The sequence below is a fragment of the Nematolebias whitei genome, chromosome 8 (assembly GCF_014905685.2).
Source record: "Nematolebias whitei isolate Nwh7 chromosome 8, NemWhi1, whole genome shotgun sequence".
Classification (NCBI taxonomy): Eukaryota; Metazoa; Chordata; class Actinopteri; order Cyprinodontiformes; family Rivulidae; genus Nematolebias; species Nematolebias whitei.
The window spans coordinates 7,662,289-7,677,673 of record NC_056505.1 but is presented as its reverse complement, the minus strand read 5'-3'; the positions used below and the strand labels follow the sequence as shown (position 1 = coordinate 7,677,673).

At 38.4% G+C, this 15,385-nt stretch overlaps 1 protein-coding gene across 3 annotated transcripts in view; it reads right to left on the bottom strand.

Moving 5' to 3' along the window:
• The window catches only part of ksr2 (kinase suppressor of ras 2), a 133,431-nt gene that overhangs the window by 83,654 nt on the left and 34,392 nt on the right, over window positions 1-15,385 (bottom strand). For 2 of the 3 annotated variants that reach the window (XM_037680879.1, XM_037680878.1), the window contains exon 4: window positions 11,716-12,217. In XM_037680879.1, coding sequence (XP_037536807.1) covers window positions 11,716-12,217 — 502 coding nt within the window. Of the gene's footprint in view, window positions 1-11,715; window positions 12,218-14,076; window positions 14,113-15,385 lie in introns of all 3 variants that reach the window. The other variant, XM_037680880.1, reaches the window with a different exon arrangement.

Here is a 15,385-nt window from a genome sequence, read left to right as displayed (position 1 = left end):
TCCATCTATCTATGTATAGATCTATGTTTCTATAGATCTATCTATCTAATCTACCCAATGGAGTTGGAAATTAATTTCTACTGCTAATCTACAACCTGTGTTACCAGCTCCACCCTGCATGGAGCATAGTTGAAGGGAAGGGGGCAATTGTGATATTTCCAATACATCTGTATAAAAAAGGGGGTTGGCTCTGATGCAAGCTGCACGCAAAAGACCAGAGAAGTCAGTCTGACCATGTTAGTGTTCTTTTTTTCATAAATGTAACATAATGTATTTGTTTTGTGCCACAAAGTTTTTAATGTGTTGCTACATCTTTAAAACAATAGCAAATAGCAAAAAACCACAGATTAAAAAAAAAACGTGTTTAAGAAAACAAAACAGAGCTGCTGACTCGTTGCACAGTTTGGTGCATTTTGTGTACATGCAGTAAATACTTGCCACCTGAGATCATTTGTTGTTTGAGGAGTCATTGTTTTGTCCAACAAAAGAGTCTGTATTCCAATGATAGCACAACCAAGGATGACAAAATGGTGATTAATTATTGCTGAAGATCCACAGGACTAAACTTCCACATAGTTGGTCAGTGATTAAATATTCTTGGCGTCGTAACTTTTTTTTTTTTCTAATTTCTCCATGTTTGGGATGTAAAAACACAAAGAAACTTTTGTTTCCAAAACTTGTGTAGACAAACGGTTGTTCCATAGTCCTTTATCGTTACAATTACTCTAATTATGCACCATAAAAATGGTGCAACGTGACGCTATTGACTTTTTCACTGGCAAGTCACTAAACTATTCAGTGTGTTCACGTTAAAGCATGGTGCAAGCAGCGTGCAAAACGTTCAAGCATAGTAAGTATTCGTTATAGTTCATCAGTATTAGTTAGTTTTGTTTAACTACTGGACAGAATTGAAAGTGAAGCAGTTGATTTAAAAGAAAATAAACTGATGAGGAGTTGAAGTTGATCCAACTAACTGATTTGTCTTTAACCGGAGTGAATGTATAAATTAGATGTTGGAGATGCAACAATGTTCAGTCAGGCCATCTAGACTGGTTGTTTTTTTTGTGCTGAGACGTTTCGTCCGCCATCCAACAGACTTCTTCAGTCGGAGGAACCACCAAACAAAACTGATTCTCCACCAAAAGCATACTCCAAAAATGGAAAATGTGATATGAAACAGATGTGTTTTTATTATACCTGGATTATTAAGCATGAACTTTAGTGTGTTGGAGATGATTTCTTACAAAGAAGTCAGCAGACAGCCAAACATACAGTTTATCCAAACATTTTGCAGTTTTAAAGTTTACAGCAGTTTCATATTTTTAATGGCAGGAATTAAACAACGTAAAAAGTTAAAATATGCCTCAAAAAGAGGATGGAGGCTCAGGATATTGTGTCCAGTGTCACGTAACATCAAGAGCATTTCAAACTGTAATATGTTTCAGTTTATTTATTAAGCTCCAATTTACACTGGAGGCCATGTCAAGGCTCTAAGAGAAGTGTTCAATTAAATAACCACAAATTAATTCAAATTTCAACACAGTCCAGTGCTGTGTGCTACCCTTTTATGATGCAGGTTTAGAAGAACAGAGCCAAATATAGCTTTGATCTAGCTTTTTGTAACCCTATATTGACTTTTTTGCTTATACTTTGATAAAAAAATAAGCTGATTGTGATACTAAATGTGCAAGCATTTAACTTTTTATCCTAAATTGTGAGCCGAACATCTAGTAAGAAATCTGCATTTACTGTAGATAATATTTTATGTGCTGGCCTCCTTCTCTTATCTGGTCCATGCACACCAGCAGATCTCTCTCTCTCTCTGCACTTCTCTTTTCTTAGTGTTTCGTTGAATCTATTCTATTCTGCTAAATTGAAACCATTGCTCAAGCCTTTAACTCTATAACCCAAACATTAAAGCAACAGTGTGCAACACAAGAACATCTATCTGACCCACAGCTGTGAGGGTTAAGTGGTAGTTTTAGACACCCAGGCACAGCAGTAAATGACAGCAAGCCCAAAAACAAGCGAGTGGAGTCGGGGGAAAATATGGCACCTGGAGCTGATATTATCTGTCATGACTTGAACGCCAGAATGAGAAGATGAGACGAAAGCCTCCACTTGATGGCTGGCATGATAAATGATGGCAATAACTGCTTTTATGGTTGCTGGCTAGTAAAACAGTCATACTCTTACCTTTGAATAAATCAGCGACAAACAGTATATTTTTATTTTACTTCTTTGCTCGGAATTTGTCAGAGTGATGTTCTATCTTAGGGGAAGATCATTTCCAATTTTCCTCATAATATAAATCAAAATGAGACTTTAATGACTGTGGCAGGAAATTATTTTTTCTAATCAAGTCAAAGACAAAACAAGATTTCCTTAAAACGATCACAATGACATGCAAAATTTAAAATATGACCATTTGACTATATTTCTTTTGGACCTTGTAAATATTATATATCGTTTTAACTTTTTGGTACTTTAGTTTGTACCCTTATTGCATGCTTTAGTATTTTTAGTATTTTAGCGAGTCAAATCGGTTCTTCTCTGTTGACCTCATGTTAACCTGCATATGACAAATAAACAACATATATATATATATACATATCTATATATATATATATATATATATATATATATATATATATGGCAGCACAGTGGTGCAACTGGTAGAGCTGCTGCCTCTCAGCGAGCAGGTCCCTGGTTCAAACCCCGGTCCAGGGGCCTTTCTGGGTGGAGTTTGCATGTTCTCTTGGTGCATGCGTGGGTTTTTCTCCGGGTGCTCTGGTTTCCTCCCACAGACCAAAAACATGCATGTTAGGCTGATTGGTAACTCTAAATTGTCCCTAGGTGTGAGTGAGAAAGTGAATGGTCGTTTGTCTCGTTTGTCTCTATGTGGCCCTGTTATGGACTTGCAACCCATCCAGGGTGTACCCCACCCCTCGCACAGTGATTGCTGGACATGGGCACCGGCAACCCCCGTGACCCAAAATGGAATAGGCGGGTAAAGATAATGGATGTATATATATACATATATAGATACACATACATATCCCCCCCCCCACCACCACCACCACCGGAAAGAATAACACAACTTTTCAGCATAAGTTCTCATCACCCATTTGAAAGCTGCTATATGCCCCTATAAGCTTCAACTCATTTACAAATCACTGCAAAAAAATAAAAAACCTGCCTAATAAATTCATTCTCCAACAGCAACTGTGGCATTTGGGCTAACCTCTACTTTTAAACTCTCATATAAATTCATAATCATGACTCCAATTTCTGGGCCGTCTAGGGAGGAAGGCATGAGCCCTCATTACAGCCGATATACAAGTAAACGAATGGAAAAGAGGGGTGGTAGCGTCTGGCTCCTGACGGCCTGGCGTTGACATCCCCTCTAACCTGAATTATCATTAATGGCAAAGGGGCCAAACACCTGATTAACATGGATGAGCTTCAGTCCACTGGGGAAAAACTTCCATCTGCTTTTTTTTTTTTCCTTCTTCTTCTTCTTCTTCTCACACGTACACACATACTATTTTGCATGCATGGCTTTGTGAGGCACACTCAACTACACAGTGCATGTCCTGCATACATGAGCGAGGGGCCCTAAATATCCTCCAGGTTCAGAGATCAACAACTAATGTGACAATGCATGTGTCCTGCATTTAATAGTGGATTGTCTAAGGAGCAATCAATTTTTCTCTTGACAATTCCAGGCAGTAAACATGCCCACAGACTACAGATTGGCCCATGAGACAAAGCTGAACTGAAAGAAGGACAGTTTAGTCAACTAAACAATGTATCAAGTATTTTTTGTGTGTTTGGGCTCCTCTTGTTAAACTAGATGTTTTCCGGTTGTACGTGAAGAAAACCTAAGTGTTGTATGTCTAATCTCATATTGGACAGCTCAAGATATTTCTTTCCAACAGTGTAATTCCCCGTTTTAAACCAGTGCACAAGGTGTATTAAACTTCAGGTAACCATAGAAACTGTACCTCTGCTTCAGTCTGCATTAACAGATTAGCCTGGTTCTGGACCTCTGAACCATCAAACTCATCACCACTTAGTTCAACAGCTCTGACGTTGTTCCTACTGACTGGCAATTCAGCCAGGTGGAGAAGCAATTTACTGAACTAAAATTGGCAGGGACCAATTAAAACTGGATATTTCACAAACTTTGTCATCTTTATAAAATATAGCAAGCAGAATTTTTAGAAATGAGAATGTAATGCAGCCAAAAAAGGATTTTCAGCCATTGCTCTAAATTTCTGGTTACCATCTGCAAAATTTGGAATTTTAACAATATTCAGTCATTCTTTTTCATTAAATCTAAAAGTCTTTAAAAAGCATTTCTGTACATCAGTCAGTGTTCAAAGTCTTTTCTTTTAAAATAATGGACACCAATTACCTCTGTACCACTTTAAGAAACTGTCATTCCAGGACTGAGTTCACAAAAGTATACCTTTTATTATTTTCATAATCTGTCACAGTCTGGTTATTACAATTGTAGATTATTTTTTGACATTATTTGAAAATTATTTAATAATTTTGATATTACATTTAGGCTCAAAATACCCTGGAATTTACTTTTGTGTTTTTATTTGTTCAGGCAAGCAAAAACACAATTGTTCATTTTCAATGCAAAAAGTAGTTTGATTAGGATGGGTACTTGGTGAACAATCAGCATGTAAATCAAGACAAGTTTACAACTTGATCCGTCACGTTCCCTAAAATCATACCAGGCACTTGTTCCTTTTTAACCGCTCAACAGGTTAAGCCCAGTGTAAAACAAGTTGGCTCTAACTGTCTTCACTCAGGTCTTTTTGTGGTTGACTTAATCAGCTGACATTATAAAATGAAAGAACTGGACCAGTAAGCACAAATAGAGCTCTAATCGTTAGCTAAGCATCAACACAAGAAGGAAGAAAGTTTGTTTTTCTTTAGTGCTGAGTAACATGTTAAAAATGGCAACATGTCTCAAAACAATGTTACATTCAGGAAAATGTGTTGGTTTTTTTAGTAGATAAGTTCAAAACAAGAGAAAGGACTGAAGTCTAGGGTGACCAGATGTCCCCAATTTCTGGGGACAGTTGTCCAAAACCACAGTTAAAATGCAGTAAACCCTGCTTTATTTTGTCGGAGTTCGGATAATATTACGACTCATTTAGTTTCTCATTTGCCGACACGCCTACTGGATTGACTGACAGTTGTGGATCCGACTCGTGGGAAAAAAAAAAACACGAGAGCGGCAAAAAGTCTCATACAACTTTATTCTCGTAATACTAAGACTTTATTCTTGTAATTTTATGGCTTTTAATTTTTTTTTTCTTAGCGTAGCCCTAAAGCTCCGTCATAGTCGCCACTAGCTTAGCATAATACAAAACAAGGTGGGGGGCATTGTGCCATGCTCTCTAAAATTGTTATTGAATCAGGTGTTTTCTTATGGAGGTAAACATAGACGTTTAACAACCAGTTAAAATGCACCAGAATGCAGGAAATGGCATCTACTTTATTCAAAATTTTCTGGGGTAGGACTCCCAGAGCCCCCCCACAAGTATGTTCCCCACACCCCCGCATTGCAAATGCTTCTGACACCATTGCTACTACTATTGCTTTGTTTGATTTATTACTTTTAGGAAATGTGTGTGGAGAGACACATTCTTGCTGCTACATTTAATTTTTATTGTTTAAACATGAATAAATGTGTAAAATAAATAAATAAATGAAACCGTTACTGTCCCCATTTCTTAATTTCATCTTGATATACTTTGTAATTTTATTGTTTTGTCTCCATGGTGGAAATGTCCCCAGATTCAATTTCAGAAATCTGGTTACCTTATTGAAGTCTGTATGACCAAAGATTATGACCACAAGCAACGTTGCATTATTGTTGAACACTTAGTTGTTACCAGTAACGGTCAGAAAAGGTAGACACCATAAACCACAGAGGGGCTGCTGTTTTAGGGCTGGATTAGAACATATATAATTCATAGAAGTTTCAATTTTTTTCTCACTATTTGTATATGTTACTGCAACATATGAGAGTGAAAGTTTCTTGTACGGAAGTTGTTAAAAAGTTTTAACTTATTGTGCAACTCAAGTCTGGCCTGCTAATTAAACTGAAGGTAAGAGAAGAATCTAGCCCCAACGCAGGCTCGCCTATATGGATGACGGATGCACCTGCAGGTCTATAATCATTCGCTGGCTACCTGGATATTAATTTTCTCTCCTATATTCAAAAGTTGAGCAACTTCATTCCCGTTTTCTTTGCACCACAGATAAAATTAAAAGTCTGTAAAATAACCCATTGACAAGTTCTCAAAGAAGTCTATATGAGAGAAGTGGATTTAAAAAAGATAAGGAAATGGAGAGCGAAAGGGGAAAGGGAAGAGGTACAAAAATATATGATGTGTACACCAGCCCAATGAAAGCAAACAGCTAAATTAGTCATGGAAGGAATGCTAATTTGCTTCCCCTGAGTGTTGCATGGTAGAATTACCCTGAGAGAAGAAGAGAGTGAATCATGCCAACCCCCGGCACCATGTGATTTATTAGCAAACATCCAATTCAATAAGAAAGTGCTTAACATTCAAAAAGCTAGGAAAGACTCATAAGGTGGCATTAACTATATGATATTACCATTCCTACTGGGGGAAGGCAAGACAAGAGGCAGGGGAAAAACAAGAACGCCCACTGTCTAAATGATCTTGGCGTGACGTGCCAAGTGGGACCGTGTCAGACTGAAAACTCACTTGGCCTTTTCCACAAATGCATGTTACCACTCATTAGCATAGACAGTTAGGTTCACTTATTGACACTCCAGTCCAAATAGCCTCTCCACTTTGAAAAGGGCATGAAGAGAGATACAAGAGAGGGCCAAAGAGATGCTGAAAATGAACAACATCAAAACAAGACGCACGTAGAGAGTGCAATGTAACCTAAATTAAATTGCTGTTGCTCTAAATTAGAATCCAGGTGGTGGTGGGCATGCAGACCACTAGCTACCTAAATAATGCAATGCATACAAAAAAAATGCAAATGCAGTACTTTTGGTTTTGTTCCCACTTTTCATGAGCTGAACTCAAAGGTAAGATAACAGATAAAGATAACGGACTTTTTCTATGTACAAAAAATGACTTTTTCTCTCAAATATTTGTGTAAATCTGTGTAAGTGATGTAGGGATCTGCACCTGCCCTGCCCTGCACACATAATTAGTAACTTACTCTCCAGGTGGTTTGTATTTGAGATAATTAACATCTCTCCTTTATATGCAGTGCTCTCCTGCATCTCAGGCAGGGGAGCATTGTCATGCTGCTCCTTCACGTTCGCCTCCTGGTATTCCGAGTATTTCCTACGAGCGCCGTTGCCCCATCAGCAATATATGTTTGCTTTCCTTTTGTGCAAATAAACAGTTTTTGTGACTTTGCTGGAGCGCTGCTTGCATTTGGGTTTCACCAACTAACCGATCTTGACAAGTGAGCGCTTCTCTTTTGCAGAGATAATCCATCCACCTCACTGGTGTGACATATCAAGATGCTCATTAGACCGCATGATTATTGCACAGGTGTGCCTTGGGCTGCCCACAATAAAAGGCCCCTGTAAAATGTGCAGTTTCATCACACAGCACAATGCCACAGATGTCACAAGTTTTGAGGGAGTGTGCAGTAGCATGCTGACTGCAGGAATGTCCATGTTCAGAGAATTTGGCAGCACATCCAACTGGCCTCACAACCGCAGACCAATAAAACATTTTCAAATTAAATTGTTTTCTCAAGTATTACCAGTGTTCCCCTGATGTTTTCCAAACATAAAGTGGAAGTTCAATAATCTTTATTATCCCCAAGGGGCAATTTGTGTCACTGTCAGTAGACACATAAAAACATACTAGACAAGACATTAAAATAACAATACATGAAATCATCACTGTTCATTGAGAAGCCTGATCACTACAGGGATGAATGAAAGTTTTTCAGGCTGTTCATTCTACATCTGGGCAGCAGATACCTGCATCCAGATGGAAGCAACCTGAACTCACCATGGAGTGGGTGATCAGGATCTGCCAGAATAAGCCTGGCCTTGTTCACTGACCTACACAATGTGAGGTCAGTGAGGAATGCCAAAAAAATAGAGATGATAATAATTTTCATTTCATGATTCCACAGCTTATCAAAGGTTTCTGATAGGCACAGTTCCACATGGGCTTTATCTTTAAACTAACACCAAAGGTTGGGTATCAGATTCTCCAATCAGGTTTAAAAATGGGCTTTATGATGATATTGATGTTGATGATAAGGCTCAAATGAAAAGCCAGTGAAACAAACAGTAATTACTGGGATTAACTCCTTGTTAATATGCAGCATCTGTAACATTTACTGTCAACATCTGTTGAAGGACCCTGATTAAATTATGTGATTTCTTCCTGGGTTTTTTTTTTTTTACGCTTATAAGCTGAACAAGATAACAGTAAAACACTTTATTTAGTTGTAAAAACACAATATTTTACATTAGAGTTAAACTATCTATGGCTGTGCAGTCAGCTTGGTCTCAGATGGCAATGAAGAAAAAATAAAGAATATGACTTCTTTAAAGAATACAGAAATTAAATATATCTGTTTTTCGTACTACCAAATGGCAAGATTGTGCATCGTCTTAAAGACCAGAGGATCTATTTTTCCAGTACATTTATCACTTTGATTCATTTCCAGATGTGCAAATGCCTTATCAGTCTACAAAAATACTCTTGCTTGATGCATTTCTACACTACATTACAAAACATTTTACAAAATGCTTTTATTGTTTATATTTTAAATACATGCATTACTCCCCAGACCATTCGATGTTATGTATTGGAAAGATGCACAAAATACCAACTTAAAGTTGATTTTGTTGTTTAGAAGAACACATCTGCCACTTTTAAATAAAATAACACACTGTTTAGGAGGAAAAAGTGTTTTTTTAAGCTGAATTTTTTATTACCTAAGACTAATGAGCGCTAATGTTAATTTCACTCGAGTCTGAAAAATTGATTAAGAAGCAACATTTGTATTGCTACTCAAACCATTAGCCACTCCTAAATGAAAACACAATATATTTAATTTAGAAGCCTATATTCAGCCCACCTAATTGTTTTAATTGAGCATCCTTGATATGTGGATGTGTTAGACATTTGCTAATCTTACAATTAGCACTCAGATTCCCTGTAGAGCTTTCTTCTTAATCACTCCTAAAACTGAGAGCTACAAATATTATCATAATGAAAAGGGCTAAAAGTGACAACAGTTGAGATTTTAGGGAGAAAAACAAAAACAGAAATATTTGCCAGTGGGTTAAAAAGGGGGTGACGCAAAACACGGCTAAATATATATGGACTCAACAGGAGGTGAGGAAAAATAAAGTTGTATTTCCAGCACATGGATGAAAGTTTGTTTCTTTTCTGTGTCACAACTTGTAAAATTGGATGTTTCATCCCCAGGTGAGACGTTTTTAGATAAGATAAGATAAGACTGAACACATCGGTAAGGCGGCAATTTGCTCATTATTTTTAAAGGGGCTAGAGTGTGTGTGTGTGTGTGTGTGTGTGTGTGTGTGTGGCAAGGGGGGGGGGGGCGGGTACCATTCTGCAGTTTACTGCAACCTGAGAGAAGAAACACATTATCACAGAGACAAACACATTCAGCTGCAATTCATGAAGCTACAGAGCAAATGATGAGATTTCTGACAAGCAGACCAGCACATTTTCTGAGTTTGCAACCTGAAGAATAAACAATTTTTACACAATGGCGGCTGAAAGACCAGAAAATAAAAGCAATACTTCGCAGGTAACAATAAAATGCAGCTCTTTTCCACTAGAAATGGCATTCTAGATGTTCTGAAAACAGTGCACCGCAAAAACAATACTTCTAATGGTTTTAATTGGTAAATAAGCTCATTTGCATTTCATCCGTGACCTGTTCACACACTGGTGACCAAAACAAGCACAAGAACAGAAATATCAACAAATCATAACACAGATTCCATTTAAATTCACATTTTTACGTGTACTTTCTTGTGGTATTGTTAGAAGTGGAGCGCTGTGCACTTCAGGGAGGTAAAATATATATGTTTTGCAGGACTAAACATGAATTGATCAAGTGATATCAGTGTAAAGGCGTTTGCAGTACCTGCTCTAAAGGTTTTGAGGACGGAACATGTTTTGAGACAACAGCATTCCACTTTGAATTTGTTTAATCATCTAATCAGGTACTTTTTAATAAACGTTTCCATGGAACCACAATTCAAAAGAGCTGAACTGTCCCTTGAATATGTCTTCAACCAGCATTTTTAAGGCAAAAGGAACACAACATGCTGTTATTAGTTTTGAAGGGCAATGCATTTGTCAGCTGAAAATTTAAACTCAATTCCTCCTTCGACTTGTGCCGAGCAGCTTTGCACGTTCAGCCATGGCATATTATGCAGTGACAATGAGATATTAGGGTGAAATATGCTTCTAGAGGTCAGAGTGTAATCCCTGGTTATTGTGTCCCGGTCATGATGCCAGGCAATTAAGCACAAGAAAATGAGGACAGAATGAGCAGTGTGAGCTTATTAGAATCTAGACTAGAGTTATTAGGAGTAATTCTGTGAAATGTAAATGCAGCCATTTAATTAAACATTTTTTATGATGCTTAAAATATTTATTTCAGTAAAACGTTTGTGCGTGATGTTCACCAGAGTGCTGCTGAGCTCAATTAAAGAAGTGTTTTCACTTCTTCGTGAGGTATTGAAATAATGAAGAGGAAGAACAGATGCCAACTTTGCAGGAAAGCCAGTTCCATCGCACGTACAGATACAAATCAAACAAGTGCTTCATGCCAGAACTAAAAACGGCCAACGTGATGCTTGCCAGCACCGTTTTTCAACCAATTATGATGTATTACCAGAGATACTTGGCAATCAGAGCAGCCAGTAGATCTGCCCTTTCTCAATAAGATGCAACGTTTCCAGGCACACACAGACCATTGATTAGAGAGGCTCAACATGTCGCCTGCAGTCTATCAGCGCTCGGGGACCGGTAATCAATTCTCTAATGCTGTTTCAGTCTATTCACTGCTGCAATGATCCACTGAGCACAGATACGCTCACGCATGCACCAACGGGCACCAACGGACACCATCGTGTGTGGTTGTCGCCTTGTGGGCTAGCAAGCATAAGGAAAATAAACCTCGGATGGTCATTGAAAAGCATGTGACAACTCCTGAATAACAACTTATCCAGTGTAGGAGGTCATCGTCATCTAATGACATTATCAAAATGAGGGCAGCTCTCCTGAGGCAGACTCTAGTTCCTGATTACCTTGCCGTCACAGACCCTGTTTACGGCCAAATCTGATCAGCATAGCACCAGACATAGAGATGGCCGGTCAGGAACTAAACCTGAAGGTCCCTTATCTCTGACGACAGCCCAGTGCTTCTTTATGAGCATCCTCCTAGGAATTAATCTGATTGGGCTCAGTTAAAAGTTCTAATTCTAGTGAAACTGCTAAAAGGAAAGTTAGGATCCAAATTTATTTCTGAGAATCCTGGTTCAGATATCTGTGTTTGCTAAACCTGATGACCACATATAGACCTCAAATATGCATCTTTTAGCACTAATAACTAAGAGTCATTATATTGTTCTCAACAGAAGACGCACTCCGGGAGCTAACAGAGTAACACATCACTTACTTTGGTGTCTGCGTTTCTTCCATGCGGTTCCCCAGCTGAAACTCGTGGGATTTGCTGCGGTGCAGTGTGGTGAAGCCAGGCAGCAGGTAGATGAGCTTGCGGCTTGGTGGAGGTGGCGTTCCGGGGGCCTTCACCTTGTTTCTTCGTCGCATGGGGGGAGTGCCAGGCGGCGTCATGGTGTTGACCACCAAAGGAGTCCGAGGAGGCGTGTGGCCAAAATGCCTTTGGCGAGGTGATGGGGGCAGTGAGCGATGGCCCAAGTCCAAGGATGGGAAGAGTCCCGTGGCTGGGCTTTCAACAGTAAGTCTATCAGCGTACAATGGGGGGGGCAAGGCCTGGGGACTGTGGCACATGTGCTGGTTGTATTTGGATTGGACTTGGGGGCTTTGGGAGAGCTGGAAACGAATCCACTGACTGGGCTCTGGCTGGCACACCGGGGTGTTTTCTTTACCAGATTCAGAGGTGGGCCATGGGATGGACCAGTCCTGTTTTGTTTGGCTCCCTGTGGGAAGAATGTGATGGAGAGATGTCAAAACACCTGGCTGTCACCTACGTCATCAAATACGTTTAAATGTGTTATAAGTACTTTATTTTAAAAGATCAGTTCCTGCTAACCATGAGTCCAAGCTTGCTTGTCTTAAGTTGCATTTCCTTACCAACAGACTGTCAAAGTTAGAGATGTTGTCGCCCTACTTTTATTTTTATCTAAGAACTGATGCCAACTTCATCAGCTGGTGATGGGAGTCTCAAGTAATAAAGTAGTTTTAAAAAACTGGGACCTCTTTTATGACACTGGTTAAGAAAACTTCACGTTGGTCTGTTACTAGGTTAAAACTATAGTTTGCCAGTTTTTTACAACTAAACAAAATGGGGGGAATAAAATAAAACAATTTTAATCCCAAAGTGTTTTGTGGTTGGTACAATTTGCCTTTTTACCATGTAATACCACTTACTAAAATTAAGTTTACCAAAATTGTAGTTTTCAAAACGATGGAAAAAGGTTTAAACAATACAAAAAATATAATAAAATGATGTAAAACAAGAAAAGCCATTTGATAAATATGTTCTTGATCTATTTATAGCAAGAAAATTCTAGAATTTGGTAGATTTTACTCAAATGTGAAGAATATCCCCAAATATTCAGCATTCCGCCAACATTTTTAGGAATTTTTACAACTTTTTAGAAAACACTAAAACAAAAAGAAATTTAGCTTTTTTTTTAATGTAAGCCACAAAAGCCAAGTTTAAAAGGCTTAATGCGCTTTATGTTGCTTTTGTAATCCAAGGAGTTGGGAAATAAAATTTACTTGTAAGGAACAAAGGTCTCATTACAAAGTGTTGTACACTTATAAGTGTTTGCAGCTTCTGTAAGCTAAAATGTAGCAGCTAAGTCCAACAAGGTCCTCAGTCAGTAAATGCTGTCAGAGATGATGAAGCTGCTAACTCAGTAGAAAAAGTAAGGGACATGAAGACCACAGCAACATTTTTAGCATGTGGGTAAAGAAATGTCAGATTTGTTAGGACGAGCCAGTTAGCCACAACTGAAATTTCAAAATCAAACACTTTCACCGCCTTTAAAAGATCAACTCAGGTTATAAACAGCAGGTTTTCTTGACATCGTCTAGCCACGCAATTTATGTTGGTGATATTTGCACAGGTTTTTGACGTTGCGTTTTCTTTGTGAGTTCCATGCAGACAAATAGGGTTAATTTATATACAAATTGTTTTAGAAAAAATAACATACTGTAATATGATTGCTTAAAGGACCTCATAATTCCATTTTTTAAGCGTTTTTCAGAATTTAAAATATCTAATGCTTATGTGAAATTCAATTAAGTTACACTTTTACAGTTGTAAAAATGCTTCTATGTCTAGACACCGTTTGAAATAAAATTGTATATTTTTCCTTTTTGTATTGAAGCATCTTCAAAATCAAGATAAAAACAAGTGTTTTTTGCTTTGCATTCATTTCTAAGACAATATCTCGGGAATATCTCCAAGACGTAACAGTAAGAGAAATCAGTCCAAGCAGCATGAAGCAAGCGAACATTTACAAGAAGCTGAATGTTCGGTTTGAGCGATGCAGAACTCTCTTCGCTGTTTTCTAACGTGGATAAATTAGTAGAGCAGCAGTGTTAAAATACGCTGACGTGAAGCTGATTAAGCATCAGTGGATGGAGCAAAGGAATGAGAGGAAAACTGCATAAAAGCAAAGCAGGGCAAAGCTGCATGAGTCATAACACAAGTTAACTTATGTTCAAACTTTTAAGTGGATGAGAAAAACAAAGAGCAAAAGAAATAAAAGACTCAAAAGTGGGCAGCCAAAATGAGTGTTTTTGAGCTCCAATGACAATACTTTACCTCCGTTACTGTGCAATTTATCCTCCTCAAGTTGTTCTTCAGAACGAAACAAACAAAAAAAAACAAGACTGTGTTTATTGATCTGGAAGGAAAGCAACGGAAATACACTAATTGTTGTTCCATCTGCACTTACGCATAGCCAAGAGGCTCTTAAGAAAAAGCAGAATAACGTTAGTAAAATTTATCCCGAATACATCTGAGCAGATGGAGTATTTCATGCATGACTAAGTCTGTGTGTAAATCTGACCTTCATTACAAACTGTTATTGACCTTCTGGCCACAATAAATGCAAATTTTTGTCAACAGCTTTTAAACCCTTTTTTCTATTTTTGGTTCGTGTCATTATTTTTGCTCCACGGAACATTGTCTCTAAGGAAAAATAAGCATCAAAAACATAAACTTCAAACACAATATTAGCACCAGCAACGACAGACACCACAGGAAATATCTGCGATAAGACGGTCCCATAAGAGTTGGAAAACTTAGGGGTAAAAACTGCCAACAGTCTCTTCTATTCTGCAACTTTATGAAGATAACTTCAAGAGGAAGGAGGAGATGGAGAAGAGAATAAACTGATGAAAAGTTTAAGACTTTTGTTTATTTTTAACACATTTATAGCAGTTTTACTCTCTTCTACCTTCTATAATGCGTCTTTACAAGGAGTTTCTCATTCTCAAAGTTTTCTTTTATGCATTTGTACTCTACATATATGAAGCCCTTATTGCTCATATAAACACACAAACAATGAGTGTTTGAGGGTATGACGGTGATGATGCTGTTACCCAAGGACATGTGCACAGAAAGTCAAAGCTGGATCACATCTTTTGACAGGAAGACAACCTTGAGTACTCTTCTTCTTTTGGCTTTCCCCCGTTCAGGGGTTGCCACAGCGAGTCATCCTCCTCCAGTACATATTAGTTGAAGACAACCTTGAGTATTCCCAGCTATTACATTGCAAGAAGATGTGGTACCCCTGAATTACATTTTCACAAGTTCAGCTTTGAGATTCAGCTTTTTAAAGGTATGTATTGCAAAGTTGGCTGAACGGTGGCACAGTTGTTAGAGCTGCCGCCTCTCAGCGAGCAGGTCGCTGGTTCAAATCCCAGCTGGGGACCTTTCTGGGTGGAGTTTGCATGTTCTCTCTGTGCATGCATGGGTTTTCCCAGGGTACTACGATTTCCTCCAGTAGACCAAAAACATGCATGTTATACTGACTGGTAACTATTGTCTCATTTGTATATGTGTCCCTGTCAGGGCCGGCCCAAGGCATAAGCAAACCAAGTGGCTGCTTAGGGCCCCGGGGCCACTA